Raw genomic sequence first — 26,037 nt, forward strand, 5'->3', positions numbered from 1 at the left:
ACATTAACTCAACCTTTATTATTATTATTATTTTTTAGCTTATAACTATATATTACTATTTACTATTTCTGCTGATTTTGCTCCATATAACAAAGAATCATTTAAACTGAATCACTATTTCCAGGTTTGAAAAACACTTATTTTCTGACATTTTTGGACCAAATGATCCTTTTTGAATTAATGTTATCTGCGAAAAACAATACTATTACTCCTTTATTATTATATATTCCATCCAAAGGATCATCTGAAGGAGATGTCTCAGTTGTCCGCTGAAGACGAGGTGGAGCTGCAGTCTCTGCTCAAGCAGCTTCTGATAAGCGTCAACGACAGGATCTCTGGGGCGCCGTCGACCGAATGCGCCGAAGAGATCCTTCTTCATCTGGAGGAGACGGACAAGAACTTCCACAAGTGAGATGACCACCACCACGCTCAGATTATAGTGTTGTATTTAAATGCACCGCAATGATCTGCTCTCTCCTTTCAGTTATGAGTTCGTGAAGTACCTCCGCCAGTACGTGCAAAGCTCCCTGGGCACTGTGGTGGAGGAGGAAACCAAGAACTTGACCAGAGGAGAGGGACAACATGCGATTGGCTCAGGTCACGACACTTTGATCCACGCCATCACACGACGGACACGAGACTCGGCTGAGTGAGTGAAGCACGGAAGAGTCTCCGAAAAGGCATCGATCGAATCGCGACTTTTCTTTTTGGTCTGTTCCAGGTTCCAGCAGATGATGCTGACCTTGAAGAACACCATGATCATGGTGGTGGAGTCTTTGATCAACAAGTTTGAGGAGGACCAGCTGAGGAAGGAGGAGCTGCAGCGCAGTCAGTCAAACAGCCAGTACATGGACAACTGCTCCGACAGCGACTCGTCCTTCAACCAGGTCAGAGGCACCGTGGGTTCACTTACAAAACCGTTTAACGCTCACCTTTTTATTCTTTTATTCATCTTATTTCACTACACCAGTATCTGCCTCCTGTGGAAAGTCCGTAGCAGACACCACTGTGTTGTATACGTGGTATAAAAAAAAGTTTGAGAACCACTGCTGTACAGGAGAAAGTTTACAGTAGCTTACCTCGAATGCACCAGGGAATCGTGAAACTACTCGTGTCCAGTTATTAAGCAATAAAAGCACCTGTGATTATGGCTTTATGGCGCATCATAATTCATCTTTTCATCTCTCTCTTCACAGAGTTATGCGTTCCTCAGACAGGAGCAGCTGCAAGTGTTGGCGGAAAAACTTGACGCCAGCAAACCCAAAGAGGTTAGAGCAACACTTATTTCCTTTCACTTCTTTTTTTCCATTTGACCCTGAAGCTGCAGCAGCATTTAGTTTAAGCTGTTAATTTGCTGTTTCTCATTAAGATCACACAGATATTTTCATTTCAACTTGAAGGTCCACTGTGTGAAAAAGACAAGATAAGATTCACTGTGTTTGATTTACAGCATCAAAGACAGCGAAAAAGTAAAGGCAATACATAATTAATGTACATTTTAATACCTGTGTGTACACTGTAAATACAACAAACTGTAAAAAGATCCTTAAAATTACGGTAAATAAACATATCTACATACAATAACTGTAAAAATACAGAACTAGATTGATTTTAAAATGAAAAGTATTAAAATACAGTATATTATAGTTGTTGAATGTCAATTATACTGTAAAATAACATTAAAAACACACCTTTCAGGTTAATCTCTGTAATTTCATGGTATAAAATATTTATTTCAGGAAACATCCAAGTCTACAGTCTACAGTAATTTCGTCTTAAAATACTATTTTAATAATAAAAGGTCAATATTAAAATAAATATTGCATATTAATATCATTAACATAGAATAGTATATGCACTACAGACAGTTAATTACCAGTATATATACAGCGTGAGCTTAATATTTACAGTGTAAACCTGGTAGCGACAACAGTGGCATTGTAAAGAGTTAATGACATTTAAAGATGAGTCTGCACATTGTAACGATACGGTGGCCTTCAAATAATGTTGTTCTGCTTTATTAGCGCGGTGAGTTTCTGCTTCATAACTCAAAATGTACACTCTTGGCTGGTTTGTTTGTTTGTTTCAGGCCGCTCTAGAAACGTGGCGGCCCTCAGGCGCATTTAAAAGCTTATTTTAAGGCTAAACCCAAACAATTTTTTTATTTTAAAGCAATTATACACTCCATCCATCCATTTTCTACCGCTGTATCCTCCACAGGAGAATAGAAGTCTGACCGGCAAGCCAATCACGGCCCTCAGATTTTTTTTATGGCCCACAGCTTCAGTTTTATCATGTATTATTTATTGCCGAGGACAGACTCGGGACAGAAAATTGGCCACACGTCATCCACATTAGCACAGGCGGTAAGTCGTTGGTACTTAAGTCCTGGGTTTGCAACCCAGCCAAACAGACACATGCATTCATTTCCTAATATACACTCTTAGAAATAAGGGTTCCAAAAGGGTCATTCTGCAAGGGCTGAGGTTCTACCTGGAACCATTTGCTTCTTAAAAACCCTTTCCCGAAGAAAGGGTTTTTCAAGGGTTCTTGGTAACACCAATGGTTCAAGTATGAACCATTTTGATCCAGGGAACCCTTTAAAACCCCTTTCCTGAATAAAGGGTTTTAAAGGGTTCTTGGTGGAACCCTCCAAAAGGGTTCAAGGTTCTTCCTGGAGCCAAAAAGGGTCTACTCAGCACTTTTATATCTATGAGTGTATAGGAGAACCCAGAGAAAGATTATACACTCATAAAAACATATTTACTTAATATAGGAGGTGCCACTAAACCTCTTAAATGTGACGCACCTGACCTTTAAAAACATTTGTCTGCAGTCAGCTAATAATGAAGGAGACGCGTCACCGTTATCAATCAACCCCTTAAATCTCACCCTCATCGATCGTGTCAACGACGGCTAAAAATACATCAAAGCAAACTTTGCCGCAGTCGCGTAGAAGGTCGCGACCGACGCGGGTTCGTAAACTCTGTGACAGAGGTGAAACCGAAACGTGATTGATGGGTGAAGAAGTGTTGTTTTTCTATCTCTGTGTGTGTGTGTGTGTGTGTGTGCAGGTGCGCTGGCAGGCTCTGCAGGCGCTCTGCTGCGCGCCGCCCTCCGACGTGCTGAGCTGCGAGAGCTGGAGCAGCCTGCGCAGGAAGCTGTGCGCCGCTCTGACCGAGCACGACGCCGACCTCAGCGTGAGTTAGCAGCGAGCGGCCTATCACCGGCTAATCACCGGCAATCAGTGCTCGACTGCAAAAAATCCCGCACTTTTTACAACTTAAAAAAACAAGTCAAGGAATCAAGAGACGAGATGTGAATTTTCTGTCTCAGCACAGAGAGACAGCCAGAGTCAGAAATGTACACAGTTATACCAAGGATTAAACATTAGCCAATAGAAATGTCTGTTTATTGCACTTTATTTTATTACAAGGGAGATACGAGGTAGTGAAAGGAACATTATTGCACCTTTTACTTTGTGGAGGTTAAACATTAGTCCAGTTTTGTTTTTCTATTTTGTTCTTCAGTCTCACTGTGACCAGGTCTTAACGGCGTGGTTTTTAATAAAGAACAGTGTCAAGTAGGACATGTCTTATTAGAAATAATACCTCAATAATTGCCTATAATTGTCTATGCCCGGATATAAAGCTGAACAAGGTTTACATGTTTGTGCTTCTGACAGGACTCTGACGTTACATATCTACCTCCCAAATTAATGTTCACCATTCATTTTAGATGACATTTGCTTTATTTGCTTTTTAATCTGGAATAAAAATGACATTTCCATGCGTAAGAAGCAATGAAATTGCCTGTAAATATGCTATAACACAAGTAATCACAGATGTTATCTTATATTTTTTCATATATAGTTGTTGTTTTCATGTGTTTTTAATCAATATTCAATATAATATCACTGGTATTTAAAAGAAAACAAGATAAAATTGTTGTTTCTGATGATTGAAAGCTAATATTTCCTCCTGTTAGGTTTATTCTTTATTATTTTAACATTTACAGTTATTTCATAGTATATGATTTGTGTATATTCTCATAACATCTCCACCTCCTCCTCACTTTCCTTCCAGGATAATGTGCTGCAGTTCTTTGCTAAAAGTTTCTCCTCCTGTCCTCTGAACGTCACACGAGAGATCTACACCAGTTTAGGTAGGATGGCCTGTTTTAATGTAAAAAACAAACAAAAAAAAAACAAGTTAGGGTGTTGTTATCGACTGTTACGGCTAACAGTGGCTAACAGTGCCTAGCCTAAGATACGTTTTCCAGTAATGTAAACAGCTAATTCTGGGATAGTGACAAATAAATAATATAATCAGATGAGATCTACTCTAGTTTAGGTAGGGCAGGAGTTTTAATGTTTTGATTTAAAAATACAGTGAAGAGCGTTATTATTGACTGCTACGGCTAACGGTGGCTAACAGTGGCTACTTGAGATACGTTTTTCCAGTAATATGAAATGCTAATTCAGCGGTAGTGCCAAATAATTCGTATAATCAGATGAGATCTACACCAGTTTAGGTAGGACAGGAGTTTTAATGTAATAAATAAATAAAAAATACTCTGTAGAGCGTTGTTATCGACTGCTACGGCTAACAGTGGCTAACAGTGCCTAGCCTAAGATATGTTTTCCAGTAATATAAAAGGTTAATTCTGCGATAGTGACAAATAAATCATATAATCATATGATATCTACTCTAGTTTAGGTAGGGCAGGAGTTTTAATGTTAAAAAATAATACCATGTGTAGAGTGTTTGTTAGGGACTGCTACAGCTAACGGTGGCTAACAGTGACTACCTGAGATAGGTTTTCCAGTAATGTAAACGGCTTATTCTGCGATAGTGACAAATAATTCATATAATCAGATGAGATCTACTCTAGTTTAGATAGGGCAGGAGTTTTAATGTAAAAAAATAATACCATGTTTGTAGAGCGTTGTTGTCAACTGCTACGGCTAACGGTGGCTAACAGTGGGTAGCCTAAGACACGTTTTCCAGTAATATCAAAGGCTAATTCTGGCATAGTGACAAATAATTCATTTAATCAGATGATTGTACACTTAAAACACGAGAAAAAGTATCATTATCTACAAAATAATTCAACTTATTTCACCTTAATTAGAGTAGAACTTCAAGTTTTTATTGAAGACGTATGTTTTGTGTATGATATATTGTGTGACTATGCCTCATTATGTAATTAAACACCAGTATTTTGTCATGTTTTTGTAATAATTCTCCTTTTTTTTCAGCTAAAAGTGTAGAGTCAAGTTTTGCGACTCAAAAGCTGAGCTTCCCTTCCGGCTCGGCCACGGTCGACATTAACAGACCTGAAGTCGTTCGTCTCCTCAAACAGGTACAGCGTCGTTTTCTTTAACAGCATGTAAAACACACACACATACTGTATATATATGCTGTATGTTATATACACACGTTATTATAAATATAAACCTTTTCTCTCTCTCTCTCTCTGGTTTGGCCTCAGATTCGACTGATGAACGACTTTCAAAAGGAGGTGACGACCTTTTGGATCCGTCACCCAGAGAAGTAAGATTTTAGATTATTTTCTGAACGATTAATCGTTTGGTCCATGAAATGTCATAGAATTTAAAAAAACCTTGATCAGTGTTTGGCAAACCTGATGTTCTCGAATGTCTTGTTTTGTCCACACACCAAAATGATTCAGTTTTTAAGCAGATAAACTAATCCAAAGGGTCCAGTGCATGTGTTTTGGTCTGATTTTGTTCCTTTTCCCCCTCAGATACATGGAGGAAGTCATCGACAGCACCTTCTCCCTCTTGTCCTTCCATCACGAACTCGCCTCCAACTCTTCTGGTGCAGAAAAAGTCCTGGAACCGATTCACTTACTGGCCTTACTGGATATTAAAGCCACCTGGTTTAACAAGTGGATGGTGTGTATTTATTTATTTAAACATCACTGTGTTTATAACTTCCTCTTTTGTTTATATTTCTCTTCTTTCTTTTCCCCCCTCAGCATGGCTACTACAGCAGGACTGTGGTTCTTCGACTCCTGGAGAGAAAATACAAGTCTCTGGTGAGCGATTCACGCAATAATCAATAATCTCTCTGTCGCTGTCAGCGGAAAAAAGAGAGTCACTGGAAATAGTCATTCACACAAGTGGATGTCAGCACTTTGTCTGACAGCTAAAAGAGTCCCGTATCATTTTATTCACCATGAAAAACTAACATTTGATGGCTTATTGCTTTGCTTTTGTTGCTCATTTGGAGCAAAGTGTCTTAAACGGCCGGTTATAGCGCTGTGCTAACTGATTTTGTGTGGGTTTTGTTGTCAAAAAGTGGTAAAAAAATGCTCTGAACTGATCGTGTTAAACCGCAAAATTCAGTTTTTCAACAACCTAGACAAAGTTTTAACGTTGAGATGTGTTTGACTTCTCCTGTAGAGATGTTGTTGGTAAAAATTAGCTAGCATGGCTAACGTTAGTCCCTGTCCAGTAAGCTAATAAATATGTAAATGACAAACTTAAAGGTCCAGTATATAACATTTAGGAGGGTTTATTGCTAGACAAAGAGTCATAAATATGTTTGTATAAGTGCATCATTGCTTTAAAATAAAAAAAATACTGTATTTAAGGCCTAGCTAAAGTAGCCTGAACAGAATTGCATCCTTTTTGGTAGGTGAAGGCCACCGTAGTTCCCTTGATGTCCAGTATATAATATTTAAGAGGGTTTATTGGTCGACATAGAGCCATAAATATGTTTATATTAGTGCGTAATTGCTTTAAAATAAGGAATATAATATGTACTTAAGACCTAGCTAGAGCAGCCTGAACAGAATTGCATCCTTTTTGGTATGCGAAGGCCACCGTAGTTCCCTTGACTTCCAGTATATAAGATTTAGGAGGGTTTATTGGTCGACATAGAGTCATATATATGTTTGTATGTGCGTAATTGCTTTAAAATAAAGAATATAATATGTACTTAAGGCCTAGCTAAAGCAGCCTGAACAGAATTGCTTCATTTTTGGTATGCGAAGGCCACCGTAGTTCCTTGGCTTCTAGTATATAAGATTTAGGAGGGTTTATTGGTAGACATAGAGTCATAAATATGTTTATATTAGTGCGCAATTGCTTTAAAATAAGGAATATAATATGTGCTTAGGGCCTAGCTAGAGCAGAGCTGAACAGAATTGCATCCTTTTTGGTATGCGAAGGCCACCGTAGTTCCCTAGAGGTGCTTGGGAACGGGAGGAGTAAATGCACGAGACCTTTTTTTAAAATAAATAATAAAATGGATTGATTGAATCTTTAAAAAAAAAAAAATCCCTCTTAACTCAACTCCTACTCTGATTTAGAGGAGATTAGCGAGGATTTAACGCTTCAAACTGTCTCTAAAGTCATTGTAAATAAGAGGTTCAGTAACAGGGAGGTTGACTGTATGCAGCGTTGCATTTTAATCCCTTTTTATTTATTCGTTTTTTTTTTTTGTTCAGATGGTCGCCGCTCTGCAGCGCTGCGTCCATTACAGCGAGTCCTGCTTCAGCGCGGATCCCCGGCCGGCCGAGCACCACGGCACCGGTGAGTAAAACAAAAAAAAAAAACACTCCATAAACTCGTGATTTTCTCCCTCTCTGCGGTAAACGTCGGCAACACATTTTCATTAATGGATGACTTAATGCGTCCTGTGTGAAGCAAAGCAAAGATAAGTGAAGCGTGAACTGGCGGCGAGTGAAAAACCCCGGCCTAATGAGAAAATAATGCTTCGTTCGAGGCCCGCGGGCGCTCCGTGTTATTTGTACCTCGACTTTTTCTTCTTTTTCCTGTCGTCATTTATCCGTCTGCCGTCATTAAAACAGAGGAGGGAAAGACACGAGAGAGAGCGAGTGATTAGAGAATGAAAAAAACATGGAGCAGGCAAACTGAAAATGTGAAATATAGAAGATACAGAGTGAATTTTAAATGTTTACAAGAACATTAGGGGGGTTTTTCTTTGTCTAATTGTTCTTTAGATTGAGTCGTTTTTCTCTCTTTGGCTAAACCTTTTTCTAAATTGCTTAAATTCATGTACATTTATTTTGCTTAAAATGTACAATTAAAGCCAATCAAAGTTTAAATTCAAATAAAATGAGAGAGAAAGCAATGACGGGAAACTGGAGAAAGGAAAACTTAGTGAACAATTTCAATAAGTTGTTCAGTAAAAGTTGAATAAAAAGCTGAAAATGCACGGAAACTTTGATGATTTCTCATCAAAAGTTAGAAAAACGTGTTATTTTATCACATTTTTCGATTCAATTTGTGATTATTCAAAATCAGATGGAATATAACGTTGTTTTTCATAATCAATGGATAAAAAAACAAGATAATCCAAGCGTTTACTTAACATTTATTGAATAACATTGCTGGTTTACCTGCTCAAAATTAAAGGTGTTAGAAAAATGACACTTAAAATCGTCAAATCTGCTGCTGGTGCATAAATAAGTCCATTTTCTCTCCCTAATTTTAAAGCCATTATCCTCGTATACAAACATATATGGGTAGTTTATTACATTTCCACCATTAAACCGTCTTAAATATTACACATTGGACCTTTTAAATCACCTTTATTCCACATTCTAATACACCTAAATACACACGTGCGTTAACTGGGTGTACCTAATAATGTGGCCGTCATTGTAACGTCAGTGTTTAATGAAATCTAGACCAAATATCTCATTAATATCCTCGGTATTTGTGTTTATTTTGCAGTATTTAATTGAATTAGCTGGCAGAGCTGTGCCAACGGTACGTTTTAAATGTGGAAATCTCTCAGCGGCGCGGTCTGAGTGAGCGATAATGGCGCCACAGTCTCGGCGCGTTATCTCCCGTACGCCAGCTGGTTCCTGGAGACCAAACATTTTGACCTTGTCTTGGATGAGCAGCGATTTTTGCCGCCCCCACTGCCACTGATACGCTTCTCCATAAAAAAAAAAGAGGACTTTATTGAGCTGTACTTCTTTTTGATGCTCGACACCCAGAGGCTCTGCAAGGTTGTCATTATATGTGTGTTTTTTTTTATTTTCCCTCTCACTTGTCAGTCTTATTATAGTACAGGAGGTTAAGATATGGAATATATCTACCACATCAGAGCAAAAGACATCCTGAATACTAAGCAGTTTCAAGCCTTTTATTCTCCTGGTGCCTGGTGTTCTTTGAGCATCTTGAGTGATTCTGAACTCTTTTTCTTCTCTTTTTGCCTTTTCATTGATGTTTGAACTCAAGAAAACTAAAAAAATCAGCCAATATTGATAATTATCCTGATAAATGTCAGATGGATGTGGGTTTAAGTTGAAGAAACAGTGTTCTGTGAGGTTTTAAACGTCTTTATGGACAAATAATAATAGTAAAAAACTTGCTTTTTTTGTGTATTGTGGCAGTGTTTTATAAAATTTTTATTTCTGCTCCAGCTCAGAGAAGTGTTTACTCGGGGAAGGAGCTGGAGTACGCCGTCTTTGTCCACTCTCTGTGTTTCCTGGGGAAAGTCCTCGTCTACACCAACGGAAGAAAACTCTTCCCGATGAAAGTGCGGAAGCGCAAAGGTGCGTTGTTTTTTACGCCTTACACCCTCTTTTTTTACTGTGTTAACTTTTAAATAATGTTACGTTCAAACCGTTGCCAGCGTTTTTGAAAAGTTACCGCAAAGAATGGAGTGAAAAACACATTTCTTTCTATGTGCAGCACCTGCCTAGGCCGGTTGTGGTGAAAGGAGAAAATAGCGTGACAGAGGAAAAATTGGCTTCACGCTCATTTCATTCCAATTTTCAATGAGGTTTGAATGACGATTGAGAACCAGGAAGCGTCGCGTGACTCTTCGTCTTCGTAACTTTGATTTTCAGTCGTTAATTCTTCCGCTAAACAAACAGGACGTTCTCATGCCAGCTGGGATTGACTTTTGTGACCCTCATGTCGAGGATAAAGTGCTAGAAAATGAGTGAGTGAGTGAGTGAGTGAGAAACCCAACAGTTTATGCAAAGAGTGTAAAGAAAAATAAGTTTCTGTCAGAGCCAGACTCATTAGATGTGCCTAGGCCGGTTGTGGTGAAAGGAGAAGATAGCGTGGATGGAAAAAGTGGCTTCACTCGCATTTCTTTCCAATTTTTTAATGACGATTAAGCTACACATGACTCTTCTTCTTTTGTAACTTTTAAAGTTTCAGTAGTTAATTCTTCCGCTAAACAAACAAACAGGACGTTCGTATGCTAGCTGGGATTCACTCCAGGTCCTCCGTGACCCTCATGTGGAGGATAAAGCCCTAGAAAATGAGTGAGTGAGTGAGTGAGTGAGAAACCCAACAGTTTGCGTTTCTGACAGAACCAGACTCAAAGATGTGCAGCATCTGCCTAGGCCGGTTGTGGTGAAATGAGAAATTAGCCTTCGCTTACATTTCTTTTCTATTTTTAATAAGATTTTAATGACGTTTAAGCTCAGGAAGTGTCACCTGACTCTTCTTCTTTGTAACTTTGAGTTTTTGGTCGTTAATTCTTCTAAAGGGTAAGCCCTTAGCCTAACCCTATCCCTTACCCTAGTTACCCTGACGGGTTCAACATGAATTTGTCGCTAAACAACCGCCACAGACACACGACTGAAGAACATCTCTCCATCTTTGGCTGGAGTTAATCCAGCTGACTTATTGTCATTGGCACGTAAGTCAATTGTGGGTAACTTCTGCAGACTTACTGACCCTGTCTTTAAAGACGCAGACAGTATTGTTCATTGTTTTCATCAACAGGCCTCGCCCCCAATGAACAACCCACAGTTAAAGGGAAAAACAGTCGTGTTGATAGTTTATTGCCTCTGTGCCGAACCTAGTACTAAAATCCAATCTTTACAGCAGAGTATCTCGTGTGTAGGAATGTGACGCTTTCACCACTCCCACCAGCCCTTAATCTTAATCGCAGATTATGCAACTTTGATTCGTAAGTGAGGTCTACAGCCATGTCAATGAAACCTAATTACCTGTTAGTACACCGTCATGCACTTCCAAGTTAGTGCTTTTATCGCAATCATCTTAAGGCCAATCTCGAGGTGGAGACCGGGGTCGATGAGTCTCTCCACACACCTTGAATGAGCCATTGAGGTAATATTTGTCTTACTGCCTGGTCCAATTGGATCTGATTCATCGTCTCGTAGACTCGCGTTGAGGAAGGAACAAGGAAATTAAAATGTGATTCATGAAGCGTATGGCGAACTTCGTCCTTCCTCGTGTCCTCCGTGACCCTCACGTGGAGGATAAAGTGCTAGAAAATGAGTGAACACGATGAATGTTGAGAAAAATAAATTTCTGACAGAACCAGACACAAAGTTAGGCAGCATCTGCCTAGGTCGGTTGTGGTGAAAGGAGAAAATAGGGTGACAGAGAAGAGGTGTGGGTGGAAAAAGTGGCTTCACTTTCAATTTTTTAATGAGGTTTTAATGACTATTAAGCTTCATGTGACTCTTTTTCTTTGTAACTTTGGTATTTTCCGCTAAACAAACAGGACGTTCAGAAGTTTGACGGATAAAACAGAGTTAGCAAGCGAGTCATGGAGGAAATAGCACTACAGAACCCAATTTCCATTGTTGTGGGGGCGGCGTAGCGCAATCTTCTTAACTTCTGGCCAGTTGTCTCTAAGGGAAAACGTGGACTTTTTAAGCTAACTTTAGCTTTTTGAAACTTCAGATGTCAATATAAAAACATTTATATTTTCTTTATGCGGTTAGCCCTGAGGGCATGAGGAGGATAAAGTGCTAGAAAGTGGAGGATAAAGTGCTTGAAAATGAGTGAACACAATAAGTGTAGGGAAAGTGCAGCGTCTGCCTAGGCCGGTTGTGGTGAAAGAAGATATATTTAGCGATTGAAACTTCAGGTATCAATCAAAAACATTTATAGTTTCATTTAGTCGTTAGCCCCGAGGGCATGTTGAGGATAAAGGGCTAGAAAGTGGAGGATGAAGTGCTCGAAAATGAGTGAACATGATGAGTGTCTCGACACAAGACTCAAAGTTATGCAACGTCTGCCTAGGCCGGTTGTGGTGAAAGAACGAAAATAGGGTGGCAGAGAAGAGGTGTGGGTGGAAACAGTGGCTTCACACTCATTTCTTTTACATTTTTATATGACGTTCCTGCCCTCGGGCTTTCCTCCAGATCAAACAATGAGCAGGCCCGGTTATTTACTAAAACATGTCCCTCAAGTATTGTCTCGGGAACTACAAGGTCAGCCTGTTTCTACCTAATTAGTAACCATGACTCTTTGTTTTCATGTGTTCCTGTGCAGTCACTGAATCACCTTTTTTTTTTTTTTACTCATTTACCCCCCTCTCATGTCTTGCTTCAGATCCGGTCAGCCTCACGGACCTGGTCGTCATCCTGATTCACATCATGTACCAACACCCGCGGCCTCCTATGACCGGCGATCCCTCTTCCTCCTCCTCCTCCTCCTCCTCCTCCTCCTCCTCAGGTGGGGGTTCCGCCGTCTGTGCAGCCAGACACGAAACCACATCAGCAGGTTTTTGTTTTCAGCAGCAGGGAAGGGAACGAAGTGAACCCTCCCCCCCCCGCGAGGCGTAGCAGCATTCCCGCAGTCCATATCTTTTATCTCTCAACCTTGTACCGAGTCACACAGTACCACGCTCTGTCTCCACGAAGGCTTTATTGCTCTATTCATTCTCCTGAAGTACACGGCTGTTTCCCGCTGCCAGCGATCAATAGCCTTCACAACACCTTGACTTTGTCACACGATCATTTCCTGAAGGCGCCGCAGGGGAGTCATCGATTTTTGTATTAATATTTTACTTCATAGACTGGTGACGATCACAGACTGCACCCCACAAAAGAGTTTAGTCAGCGGTATCATGACGATGCTGAGTAGAGTGTTGAAAGCTAGGATGACACGTTCAACATTTTTTTCCCCTTCAGTTTGGCCCTAATACTCCGTCATACCAAATGATGTTCCTGTAGAATTGTGGTGAAGAATCTACTCCACTACACACTGAGAAAAGTGTAAGAAACTCCTTTAATAGGCATCTTCAGATGAGCTGGTCGTGAGGGTTAATCAGTGCTCGTTACCCCATGTATACACATGACTGTACACTCACAATTAGGACTTTTTTTCTCAGGATTCTGACTTTAATCTCAGAATTATGACTTTTAATCTCAGAATAATTACTTTTTTTCTGACTAATCTCAGAATTCTAAATTTTTATGACTTTTATCTCAGAAGTATGACTTTTTTCCGCATGTAATCTCAGAATTCTTCTTTTTTTCTGACTTATCTTAGAAGTATGACTTTTTTCTCAGGATTCAGACTTGAATCTCAATATTCTGACTTTTAATCTCAGAATTCTGACTTTCTCACTGTAATCTCAGAGTTATGATTTTTAATCTCAGAATTATGACTTTAATCTCAATATTCTGACTTTAATCTCAGAATTATTACTTTTTTTATGACTGGAATCTCAGAATTATGACTTAATCTCAGAATAATTATGTTTTTCTGATTTTAATCTCAGAATTATTACTTTACTGACTTAAATCTCAGAATTTTGACTTAATTTCAGAATAATGATGTTTTTTTTATTTTAATCTCAGAATTATTACCTTTTTTCTGACTGTAATCTCAGAAATCTGACTAATCTCAATGTTCTGACCTTAATCTCAGAATTCTGATTTTTTTCTCGGGATTCAGACTTGAATCTCAATATTCTGACTGTAATCTCAGAATTCTGAATTCGAAATGTAATCTCAGAGTAATGATTTTTGATCTCAGAATTCTGACTTAAATCTCAATATTCTGACTTTAATCTCAGAATTATTACTTTTTTCTGACTGTAATCTCAGAATTCTGACTTTTTTCTCCTCAGGGATCTGACTTTAATCTCAATATTATGACTTTAATCTCAAAATTCTGACTTTAATCTCAGAATTCCTGCTGTTTTTTTTCACATTCTTTCAAAAATAATCTCTTTGGTCATGGTGGCCCTAGTTTGGCTGGCTGTTGACTTCTCATCAGATTTATGTGTGTGTGTGTGTGTGAATCAAACAAACCTCCACTTCAAATTGACTGAAAATCTGGATAAAAACCCAGCAGTGCAAGAAGCAGCTGTGACAGACCGAGAGAAAGTAGAGTGATGTGTTTTCTGTCTCATTGGTCATGGAAATAATATATTATAAATAAATGTTTGTTTTCTTTGTGTGTGTGTGTGTGTGTGTGTGTGTGTGTGTGTGTGTAGACTCCCTGTCGCCCTGCAGTCTGGTGATGGAGCTGCTGTGGACGCTGTGTGAGAGGACAGAGTGCGCCGCCGAGTGTCTGTACCAGCCCGCCGTCATAGAGACGCTGCTCACTCCTGTTATAGCTCTGCTCAACGGTCAACAGGTCCAAACACAATCACACAATCACACACACGTACACACACACACACACACGCCCGGCTTTAAAAACTGCAGCGCGCCACTTTTGAATCAAAACAAACGTCTGCTACGTTCAAAACCAGCAACCAGATGAAGGAAGCCGCGCAGAATTGAATGTTTCTGTTCACAGAAGCGGAATAATAGCATTAATCCATTTGTATCAGATTTTAATACATGAATATAAATGTCTACAGTGCACAGTGTGTGTGTGTGTGTGTGTGTGCGAATTTCATTAATTCAAATTCTATTTCAGGGCCTTTTCTCTTAACCTGCTTAAGTAATATTTATTCAGCGAGAGACACTGAATAAATCCTCCCTGTGACTGAGAATATGAGAATGTGGTGATCACAGTAATACTTAAAGGTCTAGTGTAAGTAAAATAAATGTAGGAAAGTTTACTAGCAACAAAAAATAATATAGCAGCCTTATGTTTGTTTGTATAAGTACATAATAATTGCTTTAAAATAATAATAAAAATGTTTTTTGCAGCCTTGGAACTGTTTATGTGCAGTTAAGATAAGAGTGTTGTACTAAGATAAGTACAAACACAACTTTTATGGTATGTGAAGGCCACCGTAGATGCTCTCAGGAGAGGGAGGAGCTTTTTTTACCCTAAATAGTAGCTCTAATCTTAACCATAGGCATAAAATGCATGATATTTTGCTTGTAATCTGCATCTAAACGTGTTTTTAAACGTTTATGGCTTATGGTTATGGTTTAAAACCATATTTAAAGAGAATAGCAACAGGAAACATCTCTCTGGACATGTTTTTAAATCTAATCCACTTTATTAATGCAGCACATTTGAAAACACAAGATTGCCAGAGTGCTCTACATAGAAATAGACAAATAGATAGATAAATAGACAAATAAATAGACAGATAGATAGGCAAATAGATATATAGACAAATAGATAGACAAATAGACAGATAGCTAAATAAATGGATATATAGACAAATAGATAGATAAATAGACAAATAGATAGATAATAGACAGATAGATATATAAATAGACAAATAGATAGACAGATCGATATATAGACACATAGATATATAGAGCAATAGATCAATAAATAGACAAATAGATCAATAAACAGACAAATAGACAGATAAATAGAAGCCATTGATAGAAATAGAAATACACTAAAAGACACTAAAGTTTTAATACAAGATTCAAAAGTTTCCAGTTTGTTTGCAAATAATATAAAAACAGCAGAAACACAGATTATGTAAATCTTTGCAGCTTTTCCCCCCCACTCCTCTTCATCTCCACGATCATCAAAAGTTAATGATATTTGAAAATTTCAATAGCTTTAGTTATAATATCCCGCCTGAGATTCCTGAGACACCTGTCTGTCGGCTGTAAATCTATTTATTTATGTATTTATTTTCCTGTTTATTCTCCTTCTCAGTGCAAATTAAAAACGCCGGCAGCCACGCTCACGCTCATCGCCGACGTCCTGGCGCGCATCGCAAACACCGACAGAGGATTAGCGCTCTTCCTGTACCAGAGGAATCTCCTCGTGGCGCCGCACGGCGACAGGTGAGAGACACTCTATACCATTAAATTCACAACTACCCCAACTTCTGTGGAGAACAGATCTAAACACTGTCCTCATTCTATATGCGTGTTAATAAGAAATACCAAACCCAGTTAGTTTAATTCAGTGAATGAAGTCCAAATTAACCAGTGAACACATGTCGTCATCCACCGTCTCGTCCCGCAGGAGCTCCGTCGCCCTCGTGGTCGTGCGGTTCGCGCTGCGGCTGCTGAACAAGGATCTGCCGTCGCTGAGCGAGTCGGAGGCGCCGCCCGCGCTCTGCGGGGCGTTCATCTTCGTCTGCAGGCAGATGTACAACACCTGCGAGGGCCTGCAGGTCCTCAGGCCGTACGGCCTGCACAAGGCTGTCGCCGCTGCGTGGAAAAAGGTGTTTGTGTTGGATGATTGTGTTTGAGATGCACATAGTCAATGAGGTCAAATGAGGTTAAAAAAATAAAAAAAATAACGAGGAATCATCTGCAGAGTCACTGCTGAGACCGAGCTGGAGACACCATTAGCGTCTCAGTGGCAGATTCTGTCACTCTTAAAAGTCTTCTGTGTCAAAAATGAACTTTTCCCGGCATAAGTCGTTTAACATTTCTGATTAACGCTCTTTTTTTATATATATTTATTGTATTGGAAAGTGAGATTAATTCAATAAATCGCTAGTTTTCAGACCATTTATCGAGTTTGACAAACAGGCGTCATCATCTTATCTACTCTAGACATAACAAATGCCACGACATAAAGTAGTATCATATACAAACTTACAGACTGTATTAAAAAAAATATGCTTCCTGAAGCCAAACTGGAAGTAAGAATATGTTGAAAAGCCACCAGGTGGCGACAAAAATGACTCTAGTCTACGGAATTTTCTTTTTCCTCGACTTACGACGTTAATAAAAGAAGTAGTTAAAGCTCTAAATTGCTAGGTTTTTTTTTTTGCTCTTTTCAATAGAACGTGATGCTAATTTATTATTATTGCTCACTTTAGTTTGTAAGTCAGCGTTTAAGAGTAGTTTCAATCAGGAGTTTCTTACGTGAACCGGATAGCTAGCTGGCTAGCTAGTTTTCTATCGAACTCACTAGTTAATCAGCTAGTTATCGGCTAGTTCTGTCTATCTTGATTGCTAGCTAGCTAGCAAGTAACATCCATATAACTTTGAAAGCTCACCAAACTAGCAAAGTTTTATGGCACTGCGTTTAAAACTTGCTCACTTTAGTTAGCAAGTGTTTCTTACATTAAGTTGATAGATAGCTGGCTAGCTAGATTTCTGCCTAGCTCACTACTTAGCCAGCTAGTTATCGGCTAGTTATATCTATCTTGATTGCTAGCTAGCTAGTAGTTATTTGAGTTCAGTTTTGAGGTAAATGCAGAAACGGAACTGTAAATCTTAAGTCCTCAGAGCTAGAGTTAACTTTGCAAAAGCTCTATGAGTGAAACGCACAGAAATCAGCCAGTGAGGTTAAATTAAATAAATGCCAAAAATCCAATTACGATCCCATACTTTTCTGTCGAAACTCAGTCAGACACATCCCATTATGACTCTGTGGATACGTGGATTTAATTTGGAGTTAAAGCAAACAAAGGGAAACTTTGGGTTTTTGGAATCCATTACTGTTCTTGTACTAATGTAGCCAAAGCTCTGTGAGACAATTATTGTTAAAAAACCCTCTGATGTAAAGCACACATTAGATAAAAAAGATAAATAGTCAGACTTTAACTTTTAATTTTTTTCTTTTTCCTCATTCCAAGACCAGTTCCTTATCGGACAGGACACCGACGCCAGTACCTGGAATCGCCGCCGCTGCTGCGTCACCTTCCCTGGAACTGCAGGAAAGGTGAGGTCAAACACACACATGACACACAACACACACACTTACTAACACTGTATATTTAATATTATTAAAGACCCGTTCACATGAGAATGAATTTATAAGAATCATTCACACAGAACCAGCATTATTGGAGCCCCTAAAACTCTATTTTTGTAAAATCTCAAAATGCCACCTTTGTGTTTTTGTGTCTACAACTAATATTTGACTTTGGAAAAACAATGATGTCATAGCCACACGTTTTTATCGACTCAATCTTTAACCATGACAGATGTCACGTACACATTTTTTGGGTGTATTTCTGTGACAGTGTTACAGCGCCACATACAGGCCTGGCATATATACTGCAGCATTTATAGTAGTTTTTGGTGTTTGAAAAGAAATTTAAGACGTTTAATTTCCCGTCTTCAATAGTTCCGCCCCTCAAATATGACCGTTTGCCATCGAAAAATGTAAATGTAGACTTCCAGGCACCTGCTGAAGCCAACCAGGACATTTCAATATACTGAATAGCCACTAGGGGGCAACGGCTTCAAATTTCTATTTGCGATAATGGTCTTAATTGCGGCTCTCCTTCAGTTGGACATGATGCCGTTTTTATGAAGAAAAAATATCACATATTGACAAATAGATGATTGACAGCTGGTATCGTCCAATGAGAGCCTGCCAATGAATTAACCTCTCTTTGGTAAACGTCAACATGGAGAAGACCAAACTCTGGAGGCTTCTGTCACTTACCCGATCCGGAAAAGGAAACCCCATTATGTTCTATGCAGGTGCAAAAGTGTCTTTTAAAACTATAAACAAAAACGATAAACTCTATTTATTCCACAAAAAGCCTCTTGCTTTTAGCTTATAACACAAAAACATTACGTTATTCATGCAGCAGAAGGTATTCTCAGTAAATGCAAATACCCAATTTTCTGTTTTTCACTCTCCTATTTGCACTGACAGTGAATGTAAGATCCCATTTGTTTGTCAGGCATTATCTTTATCATTACCACAAAGATAAAGTCTGACAAGCCTTTGTACTGTTTACATTTCACCAGTCGCAGTATATGTTCAACTCATTCTACGTGTTGACAGCACGGTCGATGATTGACGGCGGTAAAAACACAAAAAAAAGGTACAAGAGAACACTAAACCTAAATCATAAAAAAAGTTTGTAACTGATAGCAGGCGTTTATTACCAAAGTATACACGTAATATTTACCCTGGCTGTTTGCCCAGATGATCTGAACTGATATTGTGTGTGTGTGATTTTACACATGTCTCCACCCACAGAAAATTACATATAAATTCAAGATCAAAATACAACTAAATTTTTTTCAATTCTTTAATTTGGCCCAGGCTTTCATTTATAGTTGACAACTGACGCCACGGCTTTTATTTGAACAAAGTTTTAAGGTATTTAATCAGACAAGGCGGTAACTGATAACCTACTATGACAATGTTTGCTTTTGTAGATACAGCAGTATATTGTCATCTTCAGCAGTGCAATAAGATTATGGATAAGCTGGTACCAAACACTGAGATTTGAATTTAAAAAACAACAAAACATGTCATAAACATTCAAACACTCATTTATTTATTCACCAGTGTCACTTTATCTCCGTCTCCGTGTTACACTCATGACTGTAAACGTTAACTTAAGAATAAATTGGCAGTGATAATAATGCATCCTAACCCTAATTGAGCTAATTCTAGATTTAACTAATTCAGTTCTGTAAAAACGTTGCTAATGTGGTAAACTTGAACTTAAAAGTTAAACTGGTGTGACTCCCTAGCTAGCTAGGGAGTAGCTAGATAGATATATACTAGCCGATAACTAGCCGGCTAGCTAGTGAGCGAGATGGAAAACCGGCTAGCCAGCTAGCTATCAACTTCATGTAAGAAACACTTGCGAACTAAAGTGAGCAATTTTGGCACAGAGTGCCATAAAACTTTGCTAGTTTGGTGAGCTTTCAAATTATATGGGTGTTACCCGCTAGCTAGTGAGGTAGCTAGGTAGATATAGCTAAGCTAGCTTGCTATCAACTTCAAGTAAGAAACACTTTCAAACTAAAGTGAGTACCATAAAACCTTGCTAGTTTGGTGAGCTTTCAAAGTTATATGGATGGTTACCTGCTAGCTAGATAGCAATCAAGATAGATATAACTAGCTGGCGAACTAGTGAGCGAGATAGAAAACTGGCTAGCCAGCTAGCTATCCAGTTCATGTAAGAAACTCCTGATTGAAACTACTCTGAAAAGCTGCCTTACAAACTAAAGTGGGCAAGTTTTATAAACACAGTGCCATAAAACTTTGCTAGTTTCGCTAGCTAGCGAGGTAGCTAGGTAGATATAGCTAAGCCAGCTTGCTATCAGGTCAGTGTAAGTGTAAGAAACTCATCTTAATCACTGAAAATCATATAACCATGAGTAATAATCAGCATGTATTTGCTAAGGAAACCGTAAAAACCAACACAATTTCTTCGTCTTGTACATTATCCGTCCATTTTCCCCCTGTGTCAGACTCTATTTTTCCCCACACAGTTTGAATTCATTGCCCTGCAGCTCACCCTGTTATTTTTTTCCCCTTTCCGTCTGGTTTGGTGACAGGCTCCTCTGGGAGGAGACGTTGTTGGACAGCCTGCTGAACTTCGCCGCCACTCCTAAAGGCCTGCTGCTGCTGCAGCAGACGGGCGCCATGAACGAGTGCGTGTCCTACATGTTCTCCCGCTTCACTAAAAAACTGCAGGTGACGACAAAAAACGCCGAGCTTTATACAGCGCTGTACGACGCCCTTTTTTTAAGAGTGCTGCCTTTTCATTTTCAGGTGGCGGCTTTGCCTCCTTAATTGTCTTTTACGTCATAAAAAAAAAATATTGTCTTTGCTCCACTGCTTTTATTATAGTTGCTAGGCGCACTGTTCTTTTACCCCTCTTCGCCGCCTGTATTTATAGTCTGCACAGTAGCAGAGCCAAACACCCTTTAGCACCGGCGCAGTCACTTGCTGAGAGACTACGGCGATGCGTTTACTTACACAGGAGCCCCTGCTGGAGCCGTTCTGGGGGGGGTTAAATGACTCGCCTTAAGGAACAGCTCAACTTAAATTCTCCTCCATTCACGACGTCTGTGTGAAAAATGCTGATAAGCCTTGATACTCCGGCAGAGATTGATCGTGCTTTTTCATCATCCTCTTGGGAACAAATTTTTGGCCGTGGCTCCGTTTAATCCTTCTCGATGCTATCGGTGTGCCAAAAATAATTAATAATTGTGTTGTTCAAGTTATTATCATTGACTGGTGTTACCGCAGGCCAACACCACAGCCTGTGCAGTAATTTACGCCGAGTATATTAGTAAATCACTATTTTATGATTTTTTTAGTCTATTACAATCTGTATTAGACATTATGGCTTCTCCTTCCTGGGGTCAAAACATTAAATAAATGCACGAAAGTAGTATATTAAAAACATTATATGAATGAAAGAAAACAAACAAACTTATCGTCCTTAAACAAACCCTCAACATGGACGAATTATTGCAATAATTCTGTTATTTGGTCCAAAAACATCTTGAAATTAGCAGGTAATTCAAGTTTTTTTGTGTTTAAAAGCATTTTTTGCTTATTTAAGTGTAAATATTTTGAATTTCTGGAAGAAATAATGCAGCGATCATTATGAAAACGTTGTATTTCTTTGTCTCTGCAGGTGAGCCGCTGTGAGAAGTTTGGTTACGGCGTGATGGTGACACAGGTGGCGGCGACTGCTCCTGGTGTGGCAGCGCTGCACTCGTCAGGTACTAATGCACTCACTTACTGCGCTTTTAACGCACATAAACAAACACATTTCCCATCTGTGAGGCTCAAGGCTTGTATACTAAGTTGTTATTGTTGTTGTTGGTGTGGCTGCTGCTGTTTAGTCGACTTGCATCAAGCGGTCCAGCGGGGAAATAATCTTTAAGTTGTTTGCTTCAGAATAAAAAAAAGGAGGAAGAATGAGCCACGGATTATATATTAAAAGTCTGTTATTGTTCTTTTCTGTTTTCTTTTTAATATAGTTTTTTTTGTGTTACAAAAACAAAAGTAAAAGTATGAATTTTAAGACACAACAAAGAAAATAATACATTGCTTATGGATTATCAGATGGCAAGTACGTACAGACACAGACTGAAGTATAAAACTTTGCTAGTTTGGCTAGGTTTCAAAGTTATACGGGTGTTAGCCGCTAACTAGCGTGGTAGCTTGGTAGATTTAACTAAGCAAGCTTGCTATCAAGTCAGTGAGCGAGATAGATGTAACTAGCCGATAACTAGCTGGCTAACTAGTGAGCGATATGGAAAACTAGCTAGCCAGCTAGCTGTCATCTTCCTGTATTGTATACATGTAATATCATTTACACAACAAAGAAAATAATACATTGCTTATGTATTATCAGATGGCAAGTACGTACAGACACAGACTGAAGTGTAAAACTTTGCTAGTTTGGCTAGCTTTCAAAGTTATATGGGTGTTACCCGCCACCTAGCGAGGTAGCTAGGTAGATTTAACTAAGCAAGCTTGCTATCAAGTCAGTAAGCGAGATAGATGTAACTAGCTGATAACTAGCTGGCTATTTGGCGAATATTTAGATTCTATTGGCGTTGCAGGTTTCGTCCGGGCGCTGGTGGTCGAGCTGTGGTCGACTCTGGAGTGCGGAAGCGAGGACGTGAGGGTGGTCCGTCCCAAGCCGACACCCATGGACCCCATCGACAGGAGCTGCCACAAGGTACATCACATTAATTTAGCTGTCGTTAAAGTCCATTTAAACCTTTAAAATGATGCCGTTTTTTTGTTTAAAGCTGTAGTACGTAACTTTTGTCTATTATTTTTGTTGTTGTATGTGTTTTTATTCTGCTTCTGTTTGTTCTTTGTGAACAGAAACGATGTAACAATATCTGTAGCTCGAGGGAGCATTTGTGTGTATACAGCAGCAGAACAAGCAGTTTTTTCTGAGCAGTGGATTTAAATACTGAGACTCTTCAAAGGCACTTCTTTGCGTTTTTTCAGTCACGCGCCAACCTGTTTGCAGCCGTCTCGCTTTACTAGGGCAATGTTGCTGTTGTGTGCGAACTTATTTGAATGTATCTGACTTTTGTGGACATTTAAAAGTTAAATATTACAGCCGTTTTAAGGCAGAATTTCAAGGGTCAGTCTTGGACAGGCTCAGATTTTCATTCAAAGCACATGCACAGTGTGTGTGTGTGTGTGTTTAAGTGTGTTATAGTGAAAGTGTGGCCTCTGACAGGAGGCAGCTCGTCTCTCTCTCTCTCTCTCTCTCTCTCTCTCTCTCTCTCTCTCTCTCTCTCTCTCTCTCTCTCTCTCTCTCTCTCCGTCTCAGTGAAAACGAGCAAAAGTGAATACGGTTAAGCAGTCAAGTGTCAACTCGGCTCTGCCACTCGTGACTTTAAAGCCTGTCTTATCAGCGGGTCAGCTGTCTGGGTGACACACACGTACACACACACACACACACACACACACACACACACACACACACACACACACACACACACGGTCATTTCCCGTCCTCAGTGAAGCTCCTGGACCTGAACATGTGCCCAAATCCACAAACCAGTGATGATGTTAAGTTTTACGGTCACAGAAAAGCTAATACCCCTGAAAATAATCACATTTAAGAGACTGAAATCAGAGAATTGTGTTAAAAAAAAAACCCACTTAAACCTATTAATGGATTATGGGAATAATTATCATCTAATTTAGTTTTTTTGTGTATTTTACTCATGGATTAATGTGATAATCCCAAAAATCTCAACGACCACCTCAATATAAATGAAAATGAAGCTATTTAAGAGGTAATTGCCAACCCTCAGAAATCAATTAACACATAGATTATGCACACTAATTAAATTGTTTACATTAGCAACTGCTAATAATAATAGTTTTTGTTTAAAAAAAGCACAATTATAGTGTGTTTGAGTGCGTACGCGCTTATTTGCCTTCATATATTTCATAAAACACTAGGACTTCTTGTGTTTTGTTGTTTTTCCAGACGTAATTTCATCATATTATTTATTTTGGGCTCAATCAATATACATTTTTATGATTTACGACCTAATATCAACACAAAACCTACTAATGAAGGCCACTATTTTGTTTATTTTCACAAACATGGCCGCTTATCCTCCGTCCAGTGGCAAATACAGTGTTCAAAAAAGTTTGCTTTTGTGACCGATCCCTGCATATAAACACACATATAATGTTAATTTGAATAACTTTATTGATGTAGCGTCAGAGTTTACCAAGTGACACAACATTAATCTTGATTACAAGAGAAAAATAAAGGTTTAGCGGTATAAAGTAATAAAAAACTGTCAAAATATAAAGTTCCAAGGTCACGTAGATGAATTAAAAATGACTTACTAACTAAATTAATCAAAGACGAGGTCAAAATAATGTTTAAAAATGAGAACATTGATTCACCAATTAAATTATAATAACAGGAGATTAACTTTCTCATCAATTCCGTCTTAAAACAACATCATTAATCCTGATTTCTTGACTTTTCTTGGACCCCTGATTTTTTTTTTTTTTACATTTTAATTTTATACAGACTATAATAACCCTTTATTTCTCTTATTATTATAATTACTCCAGTCTTTCCTGTCCTTGGTCAACCTGCTGTCCTCGTCGCGGTCGGTGTGGGAGCTGCTGGGTCAACGGACGTTAGCCAACAAGAGCGAGTACACGCTGAGGGAAATGCCCACCTCTGTCCCCGTGAGTGTTATCACACACACACACACACACACACATCTACATGTATTTACCACATTGCAGGGACCACGCTCGGGCATAATGTCCCCACAAGGAAAAATGTCCCCACAATATAGGTGTTTTGCCAGGGGGTGGTCCACACAAGCATAGAAAGACAAGAGCATACACACATCTACATGTCTTTACCACATTGTGGAGACCACGTTCGGGACTGGGCATAATGTCCCCACAAGGAAAAATGTCCCCACAATATAGGTGTTTTGCCAGCAGGTGGTCCACACAAGCATAGAAAGACAAGAGCATACACACACACACACACACATCTGCATGTCTTTACCACACTGTGGGGACCACGTTCGGGACCGGGCATAATGTCCCCACAAGGATAAATTTCCCCACAATATAGGTGTTTTGCCAGCAGGTGGTCCACCCAAGCATAGAAAGACAAGAGCGTACACACACACGCACACACACACACATCTACATGTGTTTACCACACTGTGGGGACCCTGTTCGGGACCGGGCATAATGTCGCCGACAAGGAAAAATGTCCCCACAAAAAAGGTGTTTAGCCGGGAGGTGGTCCTCACAAGCATAGAAAGACAAGAGCATAGACACATCTACATGTCTTTACCACATTGTGGGGACCATGTTCGGGCATAATGTCGCCACAAGGAAAAATGTCCCCACAAAAAGGGTGTTAAGCCGGGGGGTGGTCCTCACAAGTATAGAAAGACAAGAGCATAGACACACACACACACACATCTGCATGTCTTTACCACACAGTGGGGACCACGTTCGGGACCGGGCATAATGTCCCCACAAGGATAAATTTCCCCACAATATAGGTGTTTTGCCAGCAGGTGGTCCACCCAAGCATAGAAAGACAAGAGCGTACACACACACGCACACACACACACATCTACATGTGTTTACCACACTGTGGGGACCCTGTTCGGGACCGGGCATAATGTCGCCGACAAGGAAAAATGTCCCCACAAAAAAGGTGTTTAGCCGGGAGGTGGTCCTCACAAGCATAGAAAGACAAGAGCATAGACACATCTACATGTCTTTACCACATTGTGGGGACCATGTTCGGGCATAATGTCGCCACAAGGAAAAATGTCCCCACAAAAAGGGTGTTAAGCCGGGGGGTGGTCCTCACAAGTATAGAAAGACAAGAGCATAGACACATCTACATGTCTTTACCACATTGTGGGGACCATGTTCGGGCATAATGTCGCCACAAGGAAAAATGTCCCCACAAAAAGGGTGTTAAGCCGGGGGGTGGTCCTCACAAGTATAGAAAGACAAGAGCATAGACACATCTACATGTCTTTACCACATTGTGGGGACCACGTTCGGGCATAATGTCCCCACAAGGAAAAATGTCCCCACAAATAAGGTGTTTTGCCAAGGGGTGGTCCACACAAGCATATAAAGACAAGAGCACGCACACACACACATACACATAGTGTGTGTGTCTGTCCAGGTTTCATGCAGTG

The 26,037-nt window shown here is 39.5% G+C and overlaps 1 protein-coding gene across 1 annotated transcript in view; it reads left to right on the forward strand.

Annotated features, from left to right (window-relative positions):
• Positions 1 to 253: 253 nt before the first annotated feature.
• Positions 254 to 26,037, forward strand: part of tbc1d32 (TBC1 domain family, member 32) — a gene marked incomplete at both ends in the record, with an annotated part of 70,867 nt that continues 45,083 nt past the window's right edge. The window contains 21 exons of the mRNA XM_083898620.1: positions 254 to 408; positions 485 to 649; positions 722 to 887; positions 1,197 to 1,268; positions 3,075 to 3,200; positions 4,086 to 4,164; positions 5,261 to 5,364; positions 5,494 to 5,555; positions 5,770 to 5,920; positions 6,004 to 6,063; positions 7,480 to 7,564; positions 9,430 to 9,561; positions 12,335 to 12,457; positions 14,229 to 14,371; positions 15,818 to 15,948; positions 16,133 to 16,334; positions 17,703 to 17,788; positions 20,383 to 20,521; positions 21,474 to 21,561; positions 22,411 to 22,529; positions 24,416 to 24,535. Coding sequence (XP_083754746.1) covers positions 254 to 408; positions 485 to 649; positions 722 to 887; positions 1,197 to 1,268; positions 3,075 to 3,200; positions 4,086 to 4,164; positions 5,261 to 5,364; positions 5,494 to 5,555; positions 5,770 to 5,920; positions 6,004 to 6,063; positions 7,480 to 7,564; positions 9,430 to 9,561; positions 12,335 to 12,457; positions 14,229 to 14,371; positions 15,818 to 15,948; positions 16,133 to 16,334; positions 17,703 to 17,788; positions 20,383 to 20,521; positions 21,474 to 21,561; positions 22,411 to 22,529; positions 24,416 to 24,535 — 2,508 coding nt within the window. The remainder of the gene's footprint in view (positions 409 to 484; positions 650 to 721; positions 888 to 1,196; positions 1,269 to 3,074; positions 3,201 to 4,085; positions 4,165 to 5,260; positions 5,365 to 5,493; positions 5,556 to 5,769; positions 5,921 to 6,003; positions 6,064 to 7,479; positions 7,565 to 9,429; positions 9,562 to 12,334; positions 12,458 to 14,228; positions 14,372 to 15,817; positions 15,949 to 16,132; positions 16,335 to 17,702; positions 17,789 to 20,382; positions 20,522 to 21,473; positions 21,562 to 22,410; positions 22,530 to 24,415; positions 24,536 to 26,037) is intronic.

This window comes from Microchirus variegatus (assembly GCF_963457635.1).
Source record: "Microchirus variegatus genome assembly, chromosome: 12".
NCBI classification, from domain to species: Eukaryota; Metazoa; Chordata; class Actinopteri; order Pleuronectiformes; family Soleidae; genus Microchirus; species Microchirus variegatus.